The 24,589-nt window shown below is 46.8% G+C and overlaps 1 protein-coding gene across 2 annotated transcripts in view; it reads right to left on the bottom strand.

Moving 5' to 3' along the window:
• Positions 1-11,849: 11,849 nt before the first annotated feature.
• NRBP1 (nuclear receptor binding protein 1) overlaps positions 11,850-24,589 on the bottom strand; it is a 1,221,009-nt gene continuing 1,208,269 nt past the window's right edge. The window contains exon 4 of one of the 2 annotated variants that reach the window (XM_069605463.1): positions 11,850-18,996. In XM_069605463.1, the coding sequence (XP_069461564.1) occupies positions 11,850-18,996 (7,147 nt within the window). The remainder of the gene's footprint in view (positions 18,997-24,589) is intronic. The other variant, XM_069605466.1, reaches the window with a different exon arrangement.

Genomic DNA, 24,589 nt, shown 5'->3' with positions numbered 1-24,589 from the left:
GAATCTCGGGAGCAAGTTCATTTTGGTGGCTATGATCCGGCCTATTAATGAGATTTCTTGCGTGGTCCAGCGCTTCAGGTCTCCCTCTAGTTCACGAAATAATCTGGGGAAATTCGCCTGGTAGGTGTCCTTCGGGTTCGCTAGAATGTGAACTCCCAGATAAGGGATGGACTGATCCCGCCACTTAATTGGGCACAGTCTAGTCAGCGCCTCCCTTTCCTCCGATCGGAGGCCGACTATCAGGGCCACTGATTTGGCAAAGTTGACAGTGAAGCCGGTGACCTCCCCAAAGTTCTTTATTTTGGCTAGGGCATGCTTCGCTGAGGTGCTAGCTTCTGAGAGCATTAACAGAACATCGTCCGCGTATAGGGTGATTTTATGTTGAGATGGGCTCACCTGCGGGCCTTTGATAAGTTCATTCTGCCTGATCCTCTGGGCGAAGGGCTCCATTGTGAGGGCGAAGAGAAGGGGAGATTGCGGACAGCCTTGTCTTGTCCCGCAGGACATGAGGATCGGGGCTGAGAGGATGCCATTGATCCTCAGCATGGTTTTGGGGGCCTTATAGTTGGCTAGGACCATGGACCGGAACGTCGGGCCGAAACCAAAAGCTTCTAGGGTACATTCAATGAATGACCAGTCAACTCTGTCGCAGGCTTTGGTTGCATCCAGGGCCATTAGGGCGAGACCCTGGGAGTTACGGTGGGAAATGTCTATCAGGTTCAGGGTCCGCCGGATATTGTCCCCCGCAGATCGGTGGAGAATGAAGCCCGTTTGGTCAGGGTGGATAATGTCCGGGAGAATGAGTGATAGCCGATTAGCCAGGATCTTAGAGTACGGGTTATCATCAATATTCAATAGGGCGATGGGTCTGTACGAGGCTGGATCTCTCGGGCCCTTCCCTGGCTTAGGGAGGAGGACCGTTATAGACTCTTGCATTGAGGGGGTGACAGAACCCGATCCCTTAAATGAGTTGAAAAGGGGGGGATGAGTTGGGGTCTGAATATTTTATAAAACCTGGGAGAGAACCCATCTGGGCCCGCGATTTGAGAGCCTTGATAGCCTCGTTGACCTCGTTCTCGGTTATCGGGGCCTCCAGCTGCTCTCGCGTGGGGTCGAGGTGGTGTGGCAGGGCGCCCTTTCGCAGGTATGCTTTTTGTTTGGATCGATCACGTGGAGGTGCCGTCATGACCTGGGTTAGGTGGTCCGTAGCTAATTGTAGTTTCATCAGCTCCGAGTAGTGAGTCACCCCCTGTGGGGCTCGGAGCCCTGCAATGGTGTTGGTGCATCTCGTTTTGGCCAGCTTGGCCACCAGAAGCTTGTTAGCCTTGTTGTTTTCGGCGTAATAGAATTGTCTGGTCTTAGCCAATAGCTGCGCAGTATGCACAGCATAGTGGGCCTCCAATTTCTTTCGGGCTGATCGGAGAGCTTGTTGAGATCTGGGGGACCAGCCGTTTATATTTTGGGCTTCCTCAGCTGACCGCAGGTCTTCCTCCAGCACTTGCCAGGTGTGTCTCCGGTCTCGGTGGAATGCTGTGGGCTATCAGAGCTCCCCGAACCACAGCTTTCATCGCATCCCAGTTGTTAGCAGGGGAGATCTCTGAGACTGGGTTCTCCTCAAAGACGTTCCTGATGGTGGTAGCAATTTTGTCCCTAATTGACATGTCGTTGAGGATCGGGTCGTACAGCGCCCATCTGCGTGGGGGCGTTATCGTTGGGGCTCTGGATGTGAAGTTCCAGTACTATCGGCGCATGGTCCGATAAAATCTGTGGGCCTATGGACACCTCATTGGTGAAAGCGAGAGTTTGGGGGGAGGACAGGAGGAGGTCAATTCTGGAGAGTGTCTGGTGGACGAAGGAGAAGAAGGAGTAGTCTTTCTCAGTTGGGTGAAGCACCTGCCACGTATCCACCACCTCCAGGGTTCTGAAGAGGTGCAGGAGGCTGAGGGCCTGTGCGAAATAGCCAGGTAGGGGGGGTGGGATTTGTCTCTGGTGGGGTCTGGTACCCCAATGAAGTCCCCTCCTATTATTGTTTGGCCTTGTACAAAGCCCGAGAGGGAGGAGTCCAATGAGTCATAAAAGGTCGCCTGCCCCGAGTTGGGTGAATATACAGATACAAAAGTGTAGAGGTCTCCTAGCAGGAGGCACTTGACGGCCACGCAGCGGCCCTCTGGGCACTTCATGGAGTCCAAAATCTGGGGATGTAGGTCCTTCCAGAACAGGATCGCCGTGCCTCCCTTCTTGGTGTCTCCCGAGGCAAAAAACTGGCGTGGATAGGCGCTGGATCGAAGACGACCAAAGTCAGCCGGGAGGAGATGAGTTTCCTGGAGTAGCGCCACCCCGGCCTCCTCATCTTGTAGATTCTGAAGGATTGATTTACGCTTAGGGGGGGGGGAGTTAAGCCCATTAACGTTCCATGAGAGGCATCTTAGCGTCTGACGCTCCAGGGTCAAGGATCCGGGTACTCCCTGCTCGGGGGTGGGGGGGCGGAGTGGGGAGATGCCAGGCTGTCCATTAGTTGCCATCAAAGGGGTGAGTTGGAAGCGACCTGTGTTGCACTTGTGGTTTTAACAAAGGCCCCCAACGGGAGGCCAACTTTTTAACTGGCGGGGTGGGTAACATTGTGGGTGTAGCCCCACCCCTGGCCAACAGGGCCAAATGAGACTGAAGGAATAACATGTGTATCCAAGGACTTTAAAATGGAACAGACCTTGGAACGGATACCGTGGATGAAGCCCGCCGCACTGGGGGATCGTAGATCTGTGCAGGGCCGAAGCCGATGTTTTTAGGTTGGCCATGAGGGCGATGGGCGCCTGGGCAGATGGAGCGGTGGTGGATATTTGAGGTAGCTCAGGCTCTAATTACCACCTCCTGTTTCGGGAGGCCCTGGTCCACGAAGATCGCCTGGGTTGAAGGGGAGGAGGGGCTGACCTAGGGCTTTCCGATGCATCCGGGCTCAGCGAGGTGGCTCCTTCGGGGGAGGCCTGGTGCATGATCTTAGCGGCATCTTCCAAGTGGGAAATTTTCCGGAGAGAGCCAGTGAAGGAAAATTGCAGTGCCGTGGGGAAGAGCCATCTGTACTTGATTTGTCGCTCCTGGAGAAAGAGGGCCAGGGACCGGAGAGCCCTTCTTCTTTGTAGAGTTAGAAGGGAGAGATCCTGGTAAATCTGAATACGGAGGCCTTGGAAGGAGAGCTCATTGCGGGAGCGGCTGATGGCGGAGATGGCTTCTTTCGTGGAGAAGTAGTGGACTCTTGTGATGACATCCGGAGGTAGGTCCGAGTCCACTCCTCGGTGCGGGCGCAGTCTGTGGGTCCGATTCAGCAAGAGCTGGGATTTGTCTAGTTGTGGGAGGAGGGCCTGGAAGAAGTCTCCGATGTACACTGGAAGGTTTTTATCAAGAACTGAGGATGGAACTCCCCGGATCCGGAGATTGTTACGACAGGCTCTGTTTTCCAAGTCCTCTTGTTTGAATTCGAGGATTTCACATTTGTCTTGGAGAGCTCTTACTGCTTGCTGGATATCTCCCAGTGTGGTTGCCTGGTCTTGGGAGCGGTCCTCCACCTCACCCAGCCTCTGCTCCACCTCGGCCACCCTGTGGTCAGTTTGCTCCAGTTTGGTGGTGAGCTCCGACATACAGGACCGGAACTCGGCCTTAATGTCTGCCATGAAAGCCAACAAGTCGCCCCTGGTGGCTGGTGTGTCTCCCCCCTCATGGGAGGTTGGTAGGGTAGGCTTAACCAGTTCAGGTTTCTTTCCCTTGTCTGAAGCGGTGAGCATGGTGGCAATGTCCGCGTTTTTGGTTGTTTTCGTCTGCTTGGTCATGGTGGTGGACCGTGGGGTGGAGAAGGAGCTGAAAGAGGCTATCACGCATTCAAACACCAAAGTATGACAGCTTAGTGTGGAGCGTTGTGCGGAGGACAAGTCCTCTCCGTCCGGTGGAGGTGAGGTACGCAGGTCTCGGGAGGCAAACAGATTGCCCTACACCCATTTGGATCTGGCCTGAAGAAGGTGCGTGAACAAAGCAGTGGGCCGGGGCGCCCCAGGAAGTGAGCTGCCGCTTCTGGAGATGTTCTGAAGCTGGGGGTAATTCCCTATCCGGAGACGGGGCTGGCTAGGACAGGGTGCCCCAGTATGGAGGGGTCCGCTCAGCTGTGCCCGGGGCCGTGAGCGGGAGGGCGGTGTCGTTGCTTAGTAGGTCCAGCTACCCCCGGAAGCGGCATGAGAGGCTGAAGGCTCAAGACAGCAGGTTAAGTAGGCCCCACGATGGCTAGGCAGGGACCGCCCTGCGTATGGGAGCCCAGCCTTAGGTCTACAGCTGAAGAAGATGGTGGGAAGGTGCCTCCAAGTCCCAGGCTAGGGAGGAGGCGTCTGGCGATAGCATGGGCCGGGGCACCCCAGGAGTGCAGCATAGGGGGTCTAGGACAGTTGAAAGACACCCCCCGGAGTGGATCACAGAGCAAGGAGCGGAGACTGGAGCATGTTCCGGGGGCTGCCAGGGGAGAGGGGGCAGCCCCTCCATTAAGAGATGGTTGCGGGCTCCTATGAAGAAGCGCAGGAGAGATGTGAGGCGGGCCCCCAACCCAAGCCTCATCCCCCAGCAGCCCCTACCTGGCAGGCACCGTCCGTTCCGTAGTCCGCTCCGGCGCTGGAAGCGTGGAGCTGCGTCCCGCAGGGGGGAGAGCCAGTGGGCCACCTGCACGGTTCCTCCACTCTGGATTCAGGAGCCCCGGCGGGCCGAGATGCTGCTGGGGGCGGTTTCAGGCGCAGCCGCCATTTTGGATGATCTGGCGCTGGAGTCGGCCCGGAGGACCGAGGCAGATAACTTTGCTTCTGGAGAGCGTTACGCTCCCCACTTCGGCCCATATGTGCCCCAGGTGTTCCGACGCCCTAGGGATCAGTTGGGCTCCGGCACAGGGGCGTGGGACCGCATTAATGACCAAGTTGCGGTGGGCTTCATACGGCGGGCCTCAAGGAAGAAGCCACATCAATGGCGCTCCAAGCCACGCCCCCCTGGGTACTCACTTTTACCAGTGGTCAAGACGATACTGTGGGTCTGATGGGAAGGGTTTAGCCTCTTATTGGGGGTTAAGTGGTAGTGGGGTCTGACAGGAAGAGCGTACACTCTTAACTCTGAATAAGGAAATAATGTGGGTTGGACAGTGGGTACTTCTTTGCACCAGTAGTTGATAGTTGAGTTATTTTGCCTGGATCGTGCAATGTTTTCATAGTGGTAAAAGCTAATGTGAGCACTTATGTGAAAGGTGTTCACTCTTCCTCCATTGGATGAGAGGATTTCATGGGTGAGACCGGAAGTGCAGGCAGTACACTGCTGAAGCACAGGATACATATGTATGTTCTACAATGGCATCAACATTTCTATCATTCACAAAGGTCAGACACATGGAGATAGAGCAGAAAATATCTATTTATTATTTCTTGTATTGACAAATCAGAGAATATTCTAAAAATATATATTTGCTCTTACGACTGGCCCCTTCTGTGGAGTTGGCCGATGTGCTGTCCTCACACAGCTTCCTGCCAGCATCCTTTGCGCCGTCATGGTCTTCAAGTTTAGAATCCTGGCAGGGCGTTCTATCTCTGCTGGTTGAACCTTTGCTGCAGGGGGAGAAGCCACTTGGTGGGGTCTCGTGCTGCTCCTGCCTTTTTTCCCTGATGCAGTAGTTGTCTGCCACACTAGCATCCCCATGAGCCCATTTATCTTCTTGATTCTCTGGCATCCTGGCTCTTCTGCTGTAATGGCTTCCATCTGACTTGATGCAGTCTGCCTGGTATACCCGTTCCATTTCCCTCCATGCCCCATCAGAGAACATCTCGCTCTCTTCTGTCAGATTTGACCTTATCGCCACAGTTGTACGTGTGTTCAGTAACCTATTCTGCCAGGAGGAACAGGGTGAGTTCCCACTTGCGTTCACCGGGCACTGGGTTTTCCAGATCTCCTCAAGTTCCCTTGCACACATGGATGTGACTTTTTCACTAGTGTGCCTAGCATTGCAAGGGTCCTCTTTGCCAGTAGTTGTGAATGGCAGCTTCTTTGCCTTTGCCATTGCCTTGCTTGGCTTTCTTCTTTCCTGGTTTTCCTTTGGTTTCACTACAAGATATTGCTGGAATTGACGTCCAGCCCGGTAGCCCACGTCATCGCTTCTCCACTGCTTTTGTGAACTGTCGCTCCCAGTTGATGACTGGGAGGTTATAATCATAGCTGGATAAACAGGCATTAGTGCTTGCCTGGGCAAATCTTCCTTTTTCGTTTTAGTCGTAATTGTCTTTAGAATTTCAGATATCTTCCAAGGAATCTTGGCAGGTCGCTGGGCTTCTTTCTTAGGGCTTTGAGCCATTGCACTGGATTTTTTTAAAGGTAGCAACATATGTCGTGAAGGTCTGCGTCCTTTTACCCCATTTAGCGAAGGCTTTGCTTGCTTTTTTCCCTGCCAACTAAACAGACGTCTTTTAAAGCTTGACTTTAACTTCTGAAGAAATGTGGTCTTCTGCTTAGGTGATGCATTGTAGTCTCCTGTAGTCGTTTGCGTTGACCTTTGCGAGGTAGTATTGACACTAGGATTCGATGTACCTCTTTTCACTTGTTTAAGTGCTGCCGAACTTTCCTCAATTTGACTAGACAGTGTTCCATCACCAGCAGTACCTTCTGTACTTTCCTCAGTAGATCTGGATGCATTCATTGGTAAGGATGACCCTGGAGCCAAGTTCCAACTACGAGGAGTTTGAGAAGCGATGTTTCTTGTCATTGTCTGCATCTTCTTATTGGGTTCTCGGAATCTGGTTCCGAAAGCATGGTATTCCTGATTGGAATCCACATTTGAAGACCGTTGGTTGGTAAAGATACTTTTTAAGGACTCACTATGAAATAACTGAGACAAGCTCTGACTGTCTTGCAGGATCTTCTGATTTTCTTCCGGAGACTTTCCGAGCAAGCAATCATTACTATTTAATAACGCAAGTCTTGTTCCATCATGGGCGTGATGTGTCATCTCTGTCGTTATTCCTTGCCTGGCTCCCATTGTTCTAATTCTTCTAATTTCCTCTCTCTTCTTCCGGGTCAGCGTATCATGGGGAATTTGTCTTGATTCAATGACACAGAGGGGCAGTCCGAGAATATTCATAATCATTTTATGTTGTACATGGTCCCCAAGATTCCTTTTTGTATCCTGAGAGCGATGAAACACACTGCCTCTGATGATCGGAACCCAGAGAGAGGACCCAACCGGACTAGCCACTTGGCTTGATATGTTTGGTGATAACAGTTTGTGGGACGATAGCATGATCTCCATTCCCAGACTTTGGTTCTGAGACTGTATGGGGAGCTCTGTGCCGTCTTTGAGGTCACAGATGCTTTGCACACTCACTTCCAATCTGTCTACTGTCCTCCCGATCAATAGATTGAATGCTGCACATGAGACTGGGTCCCATGTCTGCTTGGCCAAAATATTACAGTCGTGATTGTAGCAAGTGCAAGGGCTGCTCTGGAAAGGGAAATTAGTGAGAGGATCTGGGTTGTACCCTAATGTTGAGGTAAAGAACCTTTGGAATATGTGGCTCATGAATTTATCTTCTAGAGCTTGAATAATCTCTTTTCTGCAAACTTTGGACGCATTAATTGTGTTTTCATAAATGCAGGGTTCACAGAGGGTTCCCGATGCAGACACGTGTTTTGTTGGACTTGGAAGATCTGTGATGTCCGCGTTGGCTAGCCTAGTGTTGATCCCTGCGCTGGGAGTTAGAGTGCTAAGCGGTGGGCCCTGCTGAGGACCAATTAGGTTGCTGGCCTCGTGGACACTGTTGGGAATACTAAAATCAGTTTCCAGGCTCTTCTTTCTGAGGTGCAAGTTAAAAACCGAAATAAGCTCTGAATTGTACTGGGGCGTTTGGAAGTTAGCCACAGCGTTATGTAAGGTCATTGAGTTTAGGTGTTCTATTTCCTCTGGAATTGATGGAGGAGCTGGGAATGTCATTGGCTCATCCCTGGGGGTTAACTGCTGGAGAGGCCCTGAATGTACCAGCCCCTGTGAGGGGTGCAACTCGACAGCCATTGCAATGTTTTCAGTCTCATTCCTATCTGGAAGAGGATCTTTACACCTAGAATCTACAGCTGTAGTTAAGGTAGTTCCTTCTATTCTGTCGATGATTTCTGCTTCACTTCTGGTGGGTGTCACATATTGTGGCTTGATAAAGTGGGCAGGCTTAGTACCTGCAATTGTAGGAAGCACTTTCCTGTCTCTGTTTTTCCATGTCATGTAGTGATACCTATGAACGTGGCAGGTCTGGGACAGCGAATTCGAATTCGACATTGAGGAAGCTGATTTCTTTTCCATCAGCTGTTGGCGTTTGCCTGTTGGACCTGGGTTGCCTTCCTGGGCAGTATGTCTGGGAACTGGCCTCCCGGCCATTAGCTTTGGGTGCTGCCTTTTGTGTTCAGGAGATAATCTGCCATGCTCGATTGGAGGTTTGTGCTTGGCGGACTTCTTAAAGCAGAGTTTTAATGCAGGCTGTGGCTGGGAGTTCCCATCGCTCTTATACTTAGAAGTCTGCGTATTTCTCCTTATTGTTGGATCCACAAGGGCGTTCAAGGCATGCTGGGTGGTATCTACGCCACTCTTCCTCTGTAAGGTTATCACCCTCTTAATGTGACTCTCTAGCGTGTCTTTGGCATATTTACTAAGAAACGGGAGCCTAACCCTGTTAATAAATATGTCTATCAGGTCTCTATGCCTTGTTTTGGATTGGGCTAGTTTGGAAGCATGCTCTACAAAGCCTCCGGAGGATTTCTGGATTTTGTTCGGCATCCCCAAATCCTGATGAAACTTTTTCTTTTTTATGAGCCACTCCAGGGCCTCTCTGTCTTTGGAATCAATGAACGGGGTCTCCTTCTCAGAGAACTCAACAGAGAGCGTATTGGTCTGAAACTGTGTCACCAACGCAGAGGCTGCTGGCGTCATGCTCTTTAGGTATCCTGGACACTGAGTCAACATCCCCCAAAGAGACATAAAGTGCTTGTGCGTGATGTTGAGCTCAACTTGATGAATCAGCTCGTCCTTTAGAAAAGGCAAAATGGCAAGCCTCTGCTTGTAGTTCAGTTTTGGCAAGTTTGGTTTTGGCAGCTGTGTTTTCTCATCAGTGGAGGCCATTCCTGAAGACCAATCAGCCATTAAGGGTAACACCCCCATTTTCACTTCCAGGCTCTTCCTAGCTAGATGCTTTTCGAGCTCTTTGCTCCACAAACTGCCGCTGTCTGAGCGAGCTGGTTTGGCTGACTGCTGTATTTCCTGGGCCCCAGTATTTGCTGTTGCTCGCAATGGCCTTGAGTCTTTTGTGGCCAAGTGCACAGATGCCTTGGCTTTGCCCACTGCAATCTGCCCAGCCTGTGTGGAAAAAGGAAAGACACACTGCTTCAACGACTGTTCAATTTGCTCAGAGAGTCCAAATCTCTTCTGCAGAGTAAGCTTCTGGATGTGGAAATCCATCCGCTCCTGCCTGTCTTCATGAATGAATTTCAGTACATTTGTTGGTGGCAGGAAGTTTAAATGTAGCTCTCTTTGATGGCCTGATCCAAATAGCTCTAGAGTTGATGGGCTGAATAGCTCGAGGGACTGCTGCACCTCGGGTGGAACGTGACACTCTTGCTGCAACCTCTTTGTCTTGATATGCCACTCTAGATGATGCCTTAATCCACACAGAAGAAAAGGGGTGTCCGTGGGCGTGAAGTCAATGGCAACTTGACCTGGCTTGGACCAGGCACCTAAAGAACTGCAGTTCGGAATTATTGTAGATAAGTAATGCATATGCCGAGAAGGCAGGTCCAATAGAAAGGTCAGGTCTTTTTGTTCGATGATCATATCTAACCCATTGACAATAAGGGGCTCCATGAATGCAGAACCGTGGGCCATCACCCAGCCACCTGGACAAGCGGATTTCCGGATAGGAATAGTTTTATCCAAGACGGCCCATTCATGGGAGCTTTTCACCAATGGACCAATTACACCCAGTCTTAATTCAATACTTTTCCTGACCAGATGGAACTGGAGCTTTCTTTTAACTTCCACAGACATAAACGCTAGAGCATTGTCTTCAGGGAGGCCACGTTGAAGGATTTTTCCTAAGCCACGCCTTATCGAGTGGATACCTTTCCCATCCTTCCATGTTGATTGATATCGACATCCATTTGTGTTCCTTTTTCTAGCAAGCACAAACATAGGACCTTTATTTCTGCTTGGAGAAGGAAGCTGATCCTTCAGTACGGTCGGAGACTTGAATTTGCTCAACATTGTCTGCCTCTGCCTGGAAAGACAGTATGCGTGGGGGGAAACGTGACTCTTCATGCTACCCTCCAGATGCCTCTTAATGTTGTCATCGATGAACGTCAACTCAGTTGATTGGATGGTAATGTCAATGGCCAATTTTGGTTTTGTGGCTGTGAGCTCTGCCGGTGCTGGGGCAAAGGATGCGAAGGACCTCTGGATCAAAGCTAGTGGCATCCACTCATCCTGAAGTCTCTTCCAACGGACATGCCAGTCTATGGCATCTCTTTCATCACCTACCATGAAGTAAGTTGGCATGTCCGCAAACTCAATGATTGTCTGTCTGCCTCCCTTAAGGGGGAGCAGGGAAGATGCTTGAGGGATTGCTGTCTTTAACGACCCTGCATACGCTGTGGACTGCCCCCAAAGAAACATAAAATGCTTCTGTGCCAAATTCATGCTGAGCCGCTTCACACTATTGTGCTCCATAAACCGAATGAATGTTGTTCTTGTCTTGTTAGAAATCTGGTCTGAACAAATCATTTTGGGCAGAAGGTCAATTGAAACGGGATTCATTAGTTTCCAAGACTTCATCACGCATGAAGGCAGCAATTCCAAGTAGACTTCAAGATGCTTTTTTGCCATGCATACTTGTGACAAACATATTTCTGTACGTAGGGTGCTTCTGAGGAAAGGTTGTGGAATTATAGGATGGTCTCTTTGATACCTAGGGTCGGATACCCCCCTTTCTACTGCACCCCCTGTCCCAGACCATTCTTCATCCTTCAGGAGCTGTATAGGCCCTGAGGAATGACCAATCTCAGTTACTTCAGGCGTGCTGGGCATGGCCTGCTTCAGAGATGCAAGTATCTTTGCATGAAGCCCGGACCTTTGCTGCATTCGTACCCTCTCGATGTGAGAGTCCAGATGACGCTGTGTTAATTGACTGATAAACAAATGCTTTTCCCTTTGGACAACAACATCTACCTCTGGCTTCGCAACCTTCTTGGGGCCAGATGGAGCTGGGGGATGGGGCATAACACATTGAGCAGTGTTGTGGGTTTTAATTGAAAAATCAAGTTCTTGCTGAAGCCTCTTCTTCCTGGCAAGGAGCTCTAGGTCTACAGGAGGCAGAGCAGAGATGTTGGTCCCCATACTTGCACCAGAATACCTGTGAAGAGAAGGAAGCCCTCCCTGACTTGCAAGATATTTGTGTCTAAGGTTCAGCTCAATGAGTTTCAGATTGCCATGCTCTACAAAAACTGGGAAACAGACACTTGGAGCCAAAGATGTGCAGACCATGTCTAGTTTAGGAAGGGGTTCCTTCTGCATTGTCTGTAGGGTTGCCAAAGACATTTTCACTATAAGAGGTATTGTCCCAGTCTTCACTTCCAGGCATTTCCTTTGTATCAGAAGCTGCATTTTCTGTAGATGGGCAACATCATGGGGGCACAGTCCCTGAACTGTGTTTTCGTCAGTGTGCTCCATATAACCTGTGTGCCCAGGGGAGGGTGTACATTCTTTTAGATGTTCAGCTACTCCATGAGACTTGGGCTTTTTCTCTGTTGTTTCATCCCCTTCAGTTTGAGAGAGATGCGTCTAGTATCTTCAGCGGGAGCCCAAAAGTATTTTGTAAAACCATCTTCTTAATGTGGATCTCAAGATGTTTCCTTTCAAATGTACCCAGGAAACAGGCCTCTTTATAAAGTGCGATTGCCTCTCTGTTGCCCTTGAACTTAGTAGCAGGTTGAGGCGGCCCACAGATGGGTCCTTGTGGAGTGAATGCTTTCTGGGATGCCTGAAACAAGGCTGGCAGCCCACATACATGCTGCACTCTCTTTACTTTGATGTGCCTTTCCAGACACTGTTTGAATGCAGCCTCAACAAACAGGGTCTCCGCGTCTGCGAACTCGATTGCAGCTCTGGAACCCTGTATCTGTGGGGGCAGAGGATGGGTGTGGGGCATCATTTCAAACAAGTAGACGGTATGGGCGATGGGATTCCCCAAGAGGAACATGAGCTGCTTTTGTCGGATGTTCCTCTCTATAGAGCTGATTCGATCTTGCCCCACAAAATGCATCCTCAGTCGCCTTTTTGCTACAGACCGTTCAGCCATTTCAATTATTTTGTAGAGCGACGGGTTGGGATTTGAGCCAGGAACTGTCCAGGATTGAATTACTGTTGGATGTATTGTTCCAAGTCTGGCTTCACAGGACTTCTTTATCAGCTGTAAATTCAGGTCATTGCATCTCTTCAGACCTAGTTTGAGCTCCTGTGAACTCATCGTTTCTCTGAGGTCAGAGGCATTCGTGACTAGTTCCTTACAACCAGTGAATCTTGGGTCCTCTATAATCTTGATCGAGGACGAAGGACAACCAGGAATAGGGTAGACACCATAGCAATGCAGCACAACATCACTCCTTGGGGGTTTACAAGAAATAATGGACTTGAAAAATTCCACAATTCTTTGTGGCAGTCCTGTTTTTTTCTGATCTATTTTCTTTTTGATATGTTTCTTCAAGTTGTGTTGGTTGGACTCGCTCATAAAGAATAGATCATCTTTAATGACAAGGATATTTAGTTTCTGGTTAATCCCCATGAGAGGTTTCTGGAGCTTGGGAGCTGGAGGCAGGTACGCCAGAAGGGATTTCTTAACCAACTGAGGTAGATTACATTGTTGGTGTAGATTTTTCCTCTCCATGTGCCACTCAAGCCTCTCCCTGGTGTCGGGCCTGAGGAAGGGTGTGTCTCTCTCACCAAATTCAATGCTGATCTCGCTGCCTTTATGCGTGTGGGGCGAGGGGAAAGGGCTAGGAACCATTCTTGACACGGATTCCTTCTGGAGAGTAGGCATCCCCCACAGGAACATCAGATGTTTGTGCTGTATATTCTTTTCTAGGGAACAAAGAGAATCTATTTTCAAGAAGGGTATACACCGACTTCTAGAATGAACAAATAGTTTCCCGCCTTTATCGCTTTTTGGCAGCGTCTGCTTCATCAGAAAATCAATCATTTTCATGGAATCTTTCACTGGTGACGAAAGCATTTCCATACGCATTTCCAGACATTTCTTCCTCAGATGTCGCCGCAGGTTGTTTTGGTCCAAAGACAGAAGTTGATCTAGGGCAGCTAGGACAAACCTTTTTCTTGTCTGTGGGATCCTCATTGGTTCTTGTATATATTCAACGTTTTTTCCAGTATTTGCTTGCCCGGATAAGGCAAAGTATAACCCAGAGATATTCTCCTCTTCTGTCCGGCAAACCTGAGCGGGAAAGTGTGGCGGCACATGGTGAAACGCTGTCAGTGCTTTCAGAACCTTGTGGGGCACTCCCAAAGTATCCGGTTTGATCCTCTGTTTCACATGGGTTTCCAGGTGATTTCTAGTGTGTTCATTTAAAAAAAAGGCTTCTCTTCTGATGATGACTAGTTTTATGGCCGCCGCCAAAGGTGTCCTAGGCTGCGCAGGCATGGGAGCTGCAGGTATGAATGCATGTACTGAAAACTGTAGGAAAGCCGGCACGCCCCACTCATGCTGCAGCATCTTCCTTTTGATATGACAATCAAGATAGTCTCTGACCCTTGGTTTTAAAAAAGAAGTTATCATCTCGGAAAACTCTTTCAAAGTCCCACGTGGGACAAGAAGGGATTCTTTTGGCTTAGGTTTCCAGGGTGAGCATAGGTGCATTGGCGGAAGACCCCAGAGATGAGCGAGGAGCTTGTGACGCTGGTTGAGGTCTAGGCCTGGGACACTGACTGGATCAATAACTGTTGTGAGGGAGACCCTTGGCTTCTGCCATGTTGCCCTAACTGGTGCGAGTTGTGGCAGACATCCCTTTTCTTGAAGACTGAAAACCTGGGATTTACTAGCCATTGGAGGCAGTGCAACCATTTGAGTTTCAAGACATTTCTTGGTCTGTTGTTTATTAAGTTTAGTACCATCCACCGTTGACGTCTGGGTAGACGCCCCTTTGTACGACGACACTATGATACTCATGTTATTTCTGGAATGGGCTACAAACTGAGCACATGTGCCATACTCTTTAGATTGTTTGGGAGATGTAGAAATTGTACATTCTGATATGTTAACCACAGTAGCCTCATCAGATAGTAATGCGTTGCTTAGAGGGGCAGGGGGGAAAAACTGTGCAAAAGATTTAACGACTCTAGTGGGAAGTCCCACATCATGATTCATCATTCTTTTCTTGGTGTGCAACTCAAGGTCTTTTCTTGTTGTTTTAGGAACAAATGCTGCTTCTTCCCTAACCAATACAATTTCAACTTCTGTCTGTGGGCACGTCTTCATTCTTTCAAGTTGGGGTGCCTTGGCCACGCACTCCTGGGGTGATCTTTGAAGCAGATTTGATAAACCCCACTCATAGTCCATCATCATCCTCAGGATGTGCTGTTCTAGAAGGGCTCTCTCGTTGGGATTCAGGAAATCAATTTCCATCTCAGAGAACTGAACGTTAGCAGTCCTTCGGGGTGTTGGAGGCTGGAGAATTGAACCGTTGACCATAATCTCTTGAAACACTCCTTGGGGTGCAGGCGGTATCCCCAACAAGCACTTGAGATGCTTCTGCTTCAGGTTCCACTCCACAACATCAATACTGTTGTGATCAGCAAATGGCAGAAAAGTAGTTCTTGATTGCAGAGGTCTTTTCCCAAAATGGTTGAGTTTTAGACGTACATTCTTCAGGATAAATTTCAGAGTTTCATAACATGGTCTAACTAAGTCTGTGCTTTCGTGAGCTAGCCTTCTGCTGCAGACGGCCATGGATTCATCTTTGTGTGGCAGGGATAGACCAGTGTCATCTTCTGACTCATGAGTGTCCTCGTTAGTGTCCGTGTATGGCATGTCTATTGTACTACTAACTACAGATTCCCGTGAAGTGCATTTTCTCGGTAGAGAATCTAAAGGTGATAGACTAAGACTGGATTTGGAAATGTCAGGTGCAGCTGGCATGACATTTACGGAGGTGTCCAACATATTGCTGGAAGGTCTCTGATTTTTCTGAAATATTTGATTTGCTATGTGTTCTTCTAACAGGTTTTTAGTATTCTTGCTCAGAAAGCAGATATCTGCTTGATTAATATGTACTTCACTTTCTTTATTTAAACACTCCCTTGGAGGGCTCTGTAGTGGAGTTGGAGGGGTGATGGTCCTGGAGGACTGCTGAGGATTTGTCGTTTGTAACTTTTCGTTTTCTTGGATTTTTCTGAGGTCATCAAATGCCTCTAATGCCTCTAATACCTGCCTGGTATTATCATACGTCTCAGAAGATTGAACTATGGCTTCCACTGATTTCAGCTCAGGGGGCACAGATGTTTCTTTGGCAGCCATCTTATACAGGAACGGCATAGAATTGGTTGGTGGTCTGCAGGGAACGTTCATGTCTGTGTGTGTGATATCCCTCTGTGCATAGCCCACGTCACCTAGATTAGTGCGCACCAGGCACCGGCTCCTTCTGTTAGCCACATTTGGCGCGGGTAGTTCTGTGTCTTCAGTTACCATTTGCCCAGAATCTTCAGAGGACACTGACTCCACTTTCGTATCACTGCTTCCATTTCCTACATGTATCACCAGACTCTCCGTTGAGTCTGTACTTGAGGTGGTTTGGTGCAGTAAGGTGGCACTACTCTGCCCTTTATGGAAAAAAGATTCTTTCATGCCCTGCTTAAGAGGTCCCAGGTCAGCAGGCGGCAAGGCAGTGACTGATTGCCTCAGCGTGATCGTCATTCTCTTATCAGGCAGTGGGGATTTCCTTTGGGCATGACCCTGTTGACTTCCTCCTGGTTTGGATTCAACAAAAGGGAGTTCCTTCTCCCTGAGCATAATGGAAGATCCTGAAGCCGTAGTCTGCACTGGACGTAATGCCTTTGGAGACCATGCCTGAGCAGAGTGGGCTAGAAACTCCCCAAAGGCCACACAATGTTTTTGCATTAGGCTGTGCTCTAGGTTGTCTGTAGCAGCTTGTCCCAAGATTGAGGTGATTCTTTGTCTCATGAACCGTTGACCCTTGAAAGCACGTTTTGGAAGGCATGATTCTGGGCTTGAACTTTCATTGTCCCTTAATCTCTTCCCTTGTGACGCTTGTGCTTCTAGTCCAGTTTCATCAAATCCTCCCTGATGTGTCTTCCATCCATTTAGGCCTTGAGGGCTCCTGTCAATCGGCTGCTGTTTGTGCAGAGAACCTATTTCAGACCTGGCAGAGTATTCAATTTCTTTGCAATGGTACGGTGTTTTAGGAGTTTGTGTGATACGGTTTGCAATAGAATGGCAAGGGAATTTCTTCTCACTGGTATCAGAGAGCAGTTCAGTTTCTGGCCAATTACGGGGGAAATGCCTCCTTATATAAATTGGTGCATTTCCTAGAAATTCAGATTTCTGGTTGCCTATCCCTATTTTGAAGCGGGATTTAAGAATGTTTCTGGAATTCCTGCTGATCAAAGTTGTATCTTTGGTGGTGCTGACCTTTATAACCGGCTTCTGGTTCCACTGAGGGTGTTTCCTTGCATGACATGAAAGCATGTCTCCATGGAGCTCCTCAGGGGGCCAAACTAGCATCCCTCTGAGGTTTGGCTTCATAAAAGGTAATCTATTGATGGGAGCTGCACACGATTGCGTGAACGCAGGAAGTCCTGTGACTTTGGGCTTGAACGTAGCCAAGGAATCCGAAAGAGACCAGAGAAAAGCAAGTTTTTTATGCTTGATGTTCCTTTCCAAACATTCAGTTTTGCTTGTGCTTAAATGTGGAGCAAACAGTGCTCTGGGTTTCAGGTGGGGTTGTGCTTTGCAAGTCAACTCAGGCTTAAGTTGATTTGGAACTGGAAACACTGTTTCCCTGGATTTACTTTCATTAGCGATTATTGAGCACTTTTGTAGGTCACGACCAACAATTGATGGATGAGATCCAAATTGTGACTGCCAAGATTCAGGTGATCCAGCATAAGATGTAATGCAAGCAGGAGGTCCTTTGGGGACAGATGAGTCCTGAGGCATTTGTTTAAAACCTTTAGGATTTGCTTCCTTAGCACCACAATCTCTTGGCATGTTTGACGGTTGTCCACTTTTTAGCAACAGTGGTGCTTTTTCTCTATCAGACCGAGAGGCAGATTGACTTGCGCATGGTGCTGAAGTTATACATTTTCGAATGCTTTCCTGTATTTTTGAAGGTAAACCCATCCTGCGGCCGGATGCCAGCTTGCTTAAGTGACTATCAAGGCCTTGTCTTGTATTCTCCCTTAGAAAAGGCAACGTCTCTAAGGCTACAGGGACAGTCTTGAATGTTTTTTTAATAGCCCTAGATTCAATTGTGGTGGGAGCAGGGGGTGTGTACAATATGTGTGATTTCTGTATGGTAGTTGGCATACCCCAAATATTCTGTAATGACTTCCTATTCAGGTGCGCCTCCAACCTTTGCATTGTTGTACTGCAAGTACATGGCGTGCCCATCTTGGGGACATTCATAAAACTTTGCCCACTCTCCTCATTTGATGATGTCAAAACATTGTTAGAACTCTGAGATGCGAATAGGATCCCAATAGTGGGTTGGCCTTTGTTCCCATTTGCCTGGCATTCTTTCAATGTTGCCCATTTTTGGGACTTTGCAATGGGTGCAGGTAAACCATGCACAGGGTACAGAGCTCTCCTCCTCATCAGGGCAGAAAGCTTGGCAGCCTGAGCTTCTTGAAGCAAGCAGCCAATAGGGGAAACGGCAAGCGAGTCGTGGTGGCTGCTTGAAGCAAGTGATGAAGGATAATTGGCTGATGATAATTGGCCACCCTTAACACATGATGACTCTGCATCATTGGGAGGCATGCTTTGTGATGCACTGGAAGTGCAGATGCCATGTACGTCATCATCCGAGACAGAGGATATGGAGTCATCGATATTTGAGTCTGATTGACCTATCGCTCGAAAGCTTGGCCTTTCAGAGGGTGAAGATGAGTGGGAATGTGTGGTCGACCTCCCAGAATAGTGGGTCATACACTCACTGTGGCAAGATGGAAGGTCTTCCACATCAGAGCAGCTGGATACCTGGTCAGATGCATGTTGTTGCAATAAGACGGGTGCATTAGATAAGTCTGTATGCCCACTTTCATAATAGACCTTGGATATGGAACAGACTGAGTTGGGCAGGGAAGAGGTGTCTGAGCTTTCGTATCCACTTGAGGCACTCCTAGCACTTTCAGGAGCCACAACGTGCAGGCTACCAGTTTGGCTTGTTTTTCCACTGGAACATAAGAGCTCTTTCAGTTTCTCATTCGATGGGCTCTTGATAGCCGTATCTCTGGGACTATTGTGAGCATGTATTTGAGAGGAGCATTTGCTTGAACAACTACTCTCACTACTCTCACGTTCTACTGGTGGCTTCCTCAACCTTGAGTGAGCACTGGAAAGCAAATCTTTGTCTGATGATGTCACAGAGGGGGTGGATGGCTCTGTATGACAGATACTATTTGAGTAAGTATTTCTGGCTGTAGATTTGCGCTTTGGGTTCAGACGGCAGCTCTTTAGATGTTCACCTTGCCACGCTTTCTTTAAACTGTTTGGGGGAGGGTTTTTCCCCTTGGCTTCCATAGCACTTGATCTTTCGGAAGAGGAAAGAAACACAGCACAATTCTTACTGACTACATTTCCACAAAGCTGACAAGTCTCTGTGCTCGGCGTCCGTCCCACGGACTGCACCAGGAAGTGAAATACTTTCTTGAAGGCAGTCACCACTCTGCATCAGGAAAGAAAGACAATACATGAATACTTGGCAGGAGCCTTCGATATAAATTAAGGAAAACAGAGTAGAGTTCAGGCATATTGACACATCCCTGCGCTATTTCTTTGATAATGTCATGCACCCGTGTTAGTCATGCATCTCATTTGGAGGTAAACTCTACTTGAGGGAAGGATTTTGACCAGAACATGACATTTCAGAGTGTACTGCTAGTACAGGGGCCTGTAACGTGTGGCTCTCCAGATGTTTTGTACTATGACTCCCATGATCCCTCACCAATTACTATACTGGCTGGGGTTGATGAGTTGTAGTCCGAAACATCAGCAGAGGCAGACGTTGCAGTTCCAGGGGCTAGTACCGGGGTCTGTAACTTGTCGCTCTCCAAATGTGTTGGATTATGCCTCTTATGAGCTCTCCCCATTGATTAAGCTATCTAGTACGGATTGAAGTTTTAGTCCCAAACATCTGAAGAGGCAAAGGCTGAAGGCCCCTGCTCTAGAAGGCTAATTGACTATCAATGGAGGAAGATCATAGTTCAATGTATGCAGAGTCTGTTGCTTTAGCTTGTTACTCACTCTGAGGATAGCTGGCGTTTGTCCCACGATGAACAGTATGGCATCTAATGTAATGTATGTTTGTCTTCATTAGCAGCTCTGTGCTAATTTGACGGCTGTGTATGTAAAATAGGTTTTATGTTTCTGGACCAGGGTATTAAGCAATCAACAAAGGAGTTGCAGAAGAGGCTCGGATTGTGCTGCCCTCACTTGATAATTTGATACAGAACAGGGCTCTCTATTTATTGGGTAATACCCTAAAATATAACAGTGACTCCCCAAACATTATCTGTGGACATATAACAATACACACAAATTGGACGTTGAGAGGTGGAGGCAACTTCAGCTATCTCTTTGGGGGAAAGTAAATGCCTTGAAAATGGTCTCGACCCCAAGAATAAATTATGTTTTAGGTATGATTCCGCTGGAAGTTGAGAAAAGGTATTGGATGGAATTGGATAGGATTATTCGGGGTTTCCTTTGGGATCAAAAGCCACCACGACTGAAGCTAAGTAAACTGCAGTTACCCTTGTTGAATGGTTGTCTGGGGGTTCCAAACGTTAGGGCATATCATCTGGCTTTTGTTTCACAATTCCTTGTTGAATTTGTGGAACCGACACAAGACGATTGGGTGCTTGCAGAGACCAGTTTTCACGGTCCACTCACACCAAGAGCAATGTTGACAACTGTGTCTACTGTGTCTAAAACAAGAGGTGTGAAAGATCCGATAACTAGAAATTTGAAGAATGCATGAGAGAAATTGAATAGTTGCCTTGGATTTGATGATTTGCAAGACCCTGTGGCTTCAATCTGGATGAATCCGTCAATTAAAATAGAGGGAAAGGTAATTTTCTGGCATGAACAGTACGTTTGTGGTGTAAAATGGCTTAGAAACCTTTATAAAAATAGAAGATGGATGACGGCTAAGGAAATCCAGTCTGCCTATAATATTCCTAATTTTAGTGGAGCAGATTACAGGAAAATAAGGAAAGCAGTTGGTGAAATTAAAGTGAAAGAAGGACTGAATTTGGATCTGTTCAATAGAACTCCAAAGCCAGGAGAGAAGGGTTTAGCCAGCAGGGTTTATGGAATGATTGTTACCGCTTACAAGAGAAATGAGTTACTGAGAGAGGACTGGAGCAGGAGAATTAGAAATGAGATTGATGAAAGAGAGTGGTCTTGCATGTGTGAGAATGTTAAACTATGTTAAGTTATAGGTGAAAGGCTCAAATACGATTTTAAAACATTGATATTAGGTAGTGATTTAATGTTAGATGACCTGTTTACTTGTCAGAAAAAATTGATCATTAGGGGCGCGATGGTAGGGAAAAGAATAATTCTGAGAGGTTGGAAGCAATGTTCCCTCTAATTATTTTTCCCTAAGTGCGGAAATGATTAGCCTTTGTGCGCACATTATTTTCCATGTGCGCAACTGAATAACTATGTAAGCCACATTGTGAGCTTGCGTAGTTAGTGAGATACCATCTCCAAAGAGTTTGGAAGGAAATGTCCCCTTCCCAACCACAGCAATTCTTTACAAATCGGTGTAAAAGGAAAGTAGTATATTACAACTCGTTTTCCAAATATACAGGCTAAAAAATCAAATTTTATATGCGATTTTAATTAGAGCTCATCGACCAGTCCAAGACTCCAAGATATGCTGTAGAACCTACCAAAAGTACTTCTGCGCAGACAGAAAAACTTGTATGAACAAAAAAGCTTTGCTCAGGATAAACAATAGATTTAGTTGTGGCTATCCATTTGTCAAAACTGCTCAGAGACGATGCAGAAAGTGCTTATAGCCATTGGGGGGAAAAAAATCTCAATGTTATTACAAAAAACAAATATTGCTAATCACTGATGTGGTTGTCAAAAAATGCAGACATTGTGCAATTTTTGCAAATGGAATAATTGCAACTGAAAGGAATGTGTCAGAAAACATGCCAATTGGAGTTCATGTGCCCCTTTAATGGAGTAATTCAATGGCCAGGAGAAAATGCCGCTCATTTATGTATGGATGACGATTGCATCAGAATAACTACCACAGAATATGATGATCGAATTCCTGGGCCTCTGCTTACTACCCACATTGTTTTCTGTGAGCTGTAACATTTACTCAAAACCAGCCTTACAGCTAGTAGGCATATACTATTTGACTAAAAATAGGAAACCATGAACATATAGCAATCTACCCCCTGCTTCTACCCACAAAGTTCCACTGAGATCTTTTCGAATCAGTGACCAGCAGAGCAGTGTCATTGGTAGGCACTTGAATAATATTACTGCCCGATCTCAAGAGGAATTTTAAGGCGAAAGAACATTTTAATAAGCATTAAATATCCCTACTTGCAAAGCCAATTACTTTCTTAATCCCTGAAAAATCTTTTGATTACATGTATGGAGTGAAATCATATCGGAGCCCTGATTGTAACCGTGACACAGGAAGTGAAATTACAGGGCACGTAAAAAAGCCTATAGTTTTTTCCCCACCCTTGATCACCACAGCCTAGACAAAAATCAACAAGGTTTCTTCAGGTGCCTGTTGAAGAAAATCAATAGCAGCAATGCTCACACTTACAACATATTGAGTACCTTCTTCTTTAACTAGGATAACCCTCTTCTGAAATTCACTGTTATCAGTTAAACAAGATGCATGGGGATGCTAGAAGCAATAAATGCAAACCCATTAAAAGTCCTCAGCAACTGAGCATACAAAGAAATATAAGGTGCAGTTTCCTAGGCTATTACTATAATTTCCTAGCCTTGAGCAAAGAAACACCTTTCCTACACTGTACGGTACTGCCAAAACATCATTTTGAAAATTGCTGATTTGTTCTTCACCCCGAAGGAGTGTTCTCCTGTTCCTTCCAGCCGTACCCGTACGACTCCCATGCTAGCCTCCAATATTAGTTGACAGGGCTCTGTAAAAAGTGAGGGATTGTAGAAGTAAAACTGAACTGGAATATTTGCATACCCACAATACTTTGCAAGAGAATCCAATTTAAAGCCTCATGATGACACGTGCAGTTTAAGAAAATGTCATGAATCTGTGTGTGCACAATTACTCTGAAGTGCATACAAGATTGATTGCAATATACTCCACCTTTCAATTGTTGTGTATGTTTCGACAAGTGCTCATTGAAACCATTTTGGTATAGCAGAGAGTTAACACATAATTTGTTATGGTCTATGCCCCATGGAACTCTGAAAATGTTGAAAGGTGGCAGATTGTATAAAAAGCATTCTGGTTATCTGAATATTGTTGCCCTAATTTTATATATGAATAATACCAGTCAGAGTCCCTACCAACGATCCCTTACAGGCCAAGTAAATGATATTGCAATGTTGCTCTCCACTCATAGGGTAATGTTAGCAATGCTTAAGTAGGAGACACTGAGCATGACATTTGCCTACTCAAAATCCTTGGAAGACAAATTAATATTTGAGTTTTATAATGTGTTAACTTGTAAGGGGGGCTCTTCAAAGTGATTGTGTGACATTGTACAAAGAGTAGGAAGCATGGGATGAGGTTAAATATCCTAGTAGCCTGCTTAGTTACAATCAGTACCCGATATTTGAGCTGGCACTTGGGTTACCTAATGTGGGTAATGCTGTTATTAAGGCACCATGAGTAACAGAAATTCTTGTGCTTGAACGTCATTCATATTATAACATAAACCAAGACTTGTATCTAAGTCTGGTGACCTTTTGCTGAGCTAAGGTAGGCAGAGTCCAGGTTGTCTGGTAATATCTGAATGTGTCCTGGGGCGGAGTTCGAGTCATACGGTATATGTGTGGTAGAGTCAAGAATAGGATCCTGGGTGGGGAGGGAAGATCATTTAGTTAATGTGTGCAGGCCTATCTTAGTTGTATCTTCTTTTCATGTAGCCACTTTTTCATATTCCATTTTAACCTTGTGTGGGTGTATTCTATTTTAGAGTTTTTAAGGTCAAGCTTGCATAGTAGGACATGTCAATAGGTTACACCAGAATATCACAAATAGTATCATTTAGCTTCATTTTGAGAGAGTGAGAGAGCAAAAATTAGGTACCTGCTTATTTGAATAGGTGTGAATTGTCTGTGTGCGCTGCTAAAATTCTTCTGAGTGGCACCCAGAAGGAAGCTGGGCAAGCGCACATGCGCTCAGCTTAGAGGGAACATTGGTTGGAAGACAACAGAATCTGTAAATATTGCAGTGTGGCTTAATGAAATGCATGATTTGGCAGAGATTGAGAGAGTACTTTCCCGCAGGGAAAAGAAAATGGCATTTGTTTGAAAAAATGTGGGGAACATTCCTTACATTATACTGAACAATTAGATTGCAAATGTGAACTCTGAGTTATGGGGGGGTAAGACTTTGATTCCATTGTATAACCATTTCAAAATGTGTATAAGATGTTTGTTTACTGTGTGGTACTTTGTATATAGTTTAAACTAAAATAAAATGTTCAACAAAAAAACAATACACACAAACTATTTGTTTAAGTACTTATGTCCACATAATGTCAATAATGTGTAGCAAGTATAGTAACGTAGTATATTAACTTAATCAGTGATGGCCACAGAATCTCAGCCCCTTTGCTGACTGATGTAAAACATGGTGACAGCCTCCGAAACAAGGCAGTGTACTCCATACACATCATGACGAGTGTTATATGTGCCATGTTTGATGGGTGTCGCCAACTGTCTTCGGTTTCAATTGCCCACTGAATTTTCACAATGTTGCAGGAGAACATGAAGGCATAGATGGGAAAACGATGATGGAGCAAGGCCAGCTATCACCAAACACATAGGGCTGATCCGCTGCTCAGCTTTTACTCAACGTTAGAAAATAGCAGCCATAGCATTAGCTACCATTAGACGGCCACTGTTCCACCCACTCCCCACCACTTTCAGAAACGTTAAGCCTCGCTTGATGTGCTGTGTGCGTGTCAGGCACAAGTGGTCACTCATAGTCCTGCTTAGCCCCCCTTGTTTTACATGCATTTCTATTAGGCGGAAAGAGAAGTAGCTGAATCAAGAGTGCAAAAGTGCAC

Source organism: Ambystoma mexicanum, chromosome 4p, assembly GCF_040938575.1.
Source record: "Ambystoma mexicanum isolate Mex_15411 chromosome 4p, UKY_AmexF1_1, whole genome shotgun sequence".
Lineage (NCBI taxonomy): Eukaryota > Metazoa > Chordata > Amphibia > Caudata > Ambystomatidae > Ambystoma > Ambystoma mexicanum.
Note: the sequence above shows the minus strand (reverse complement) of the source record. Positions and strands in the feature narration are given on the sequence as shown.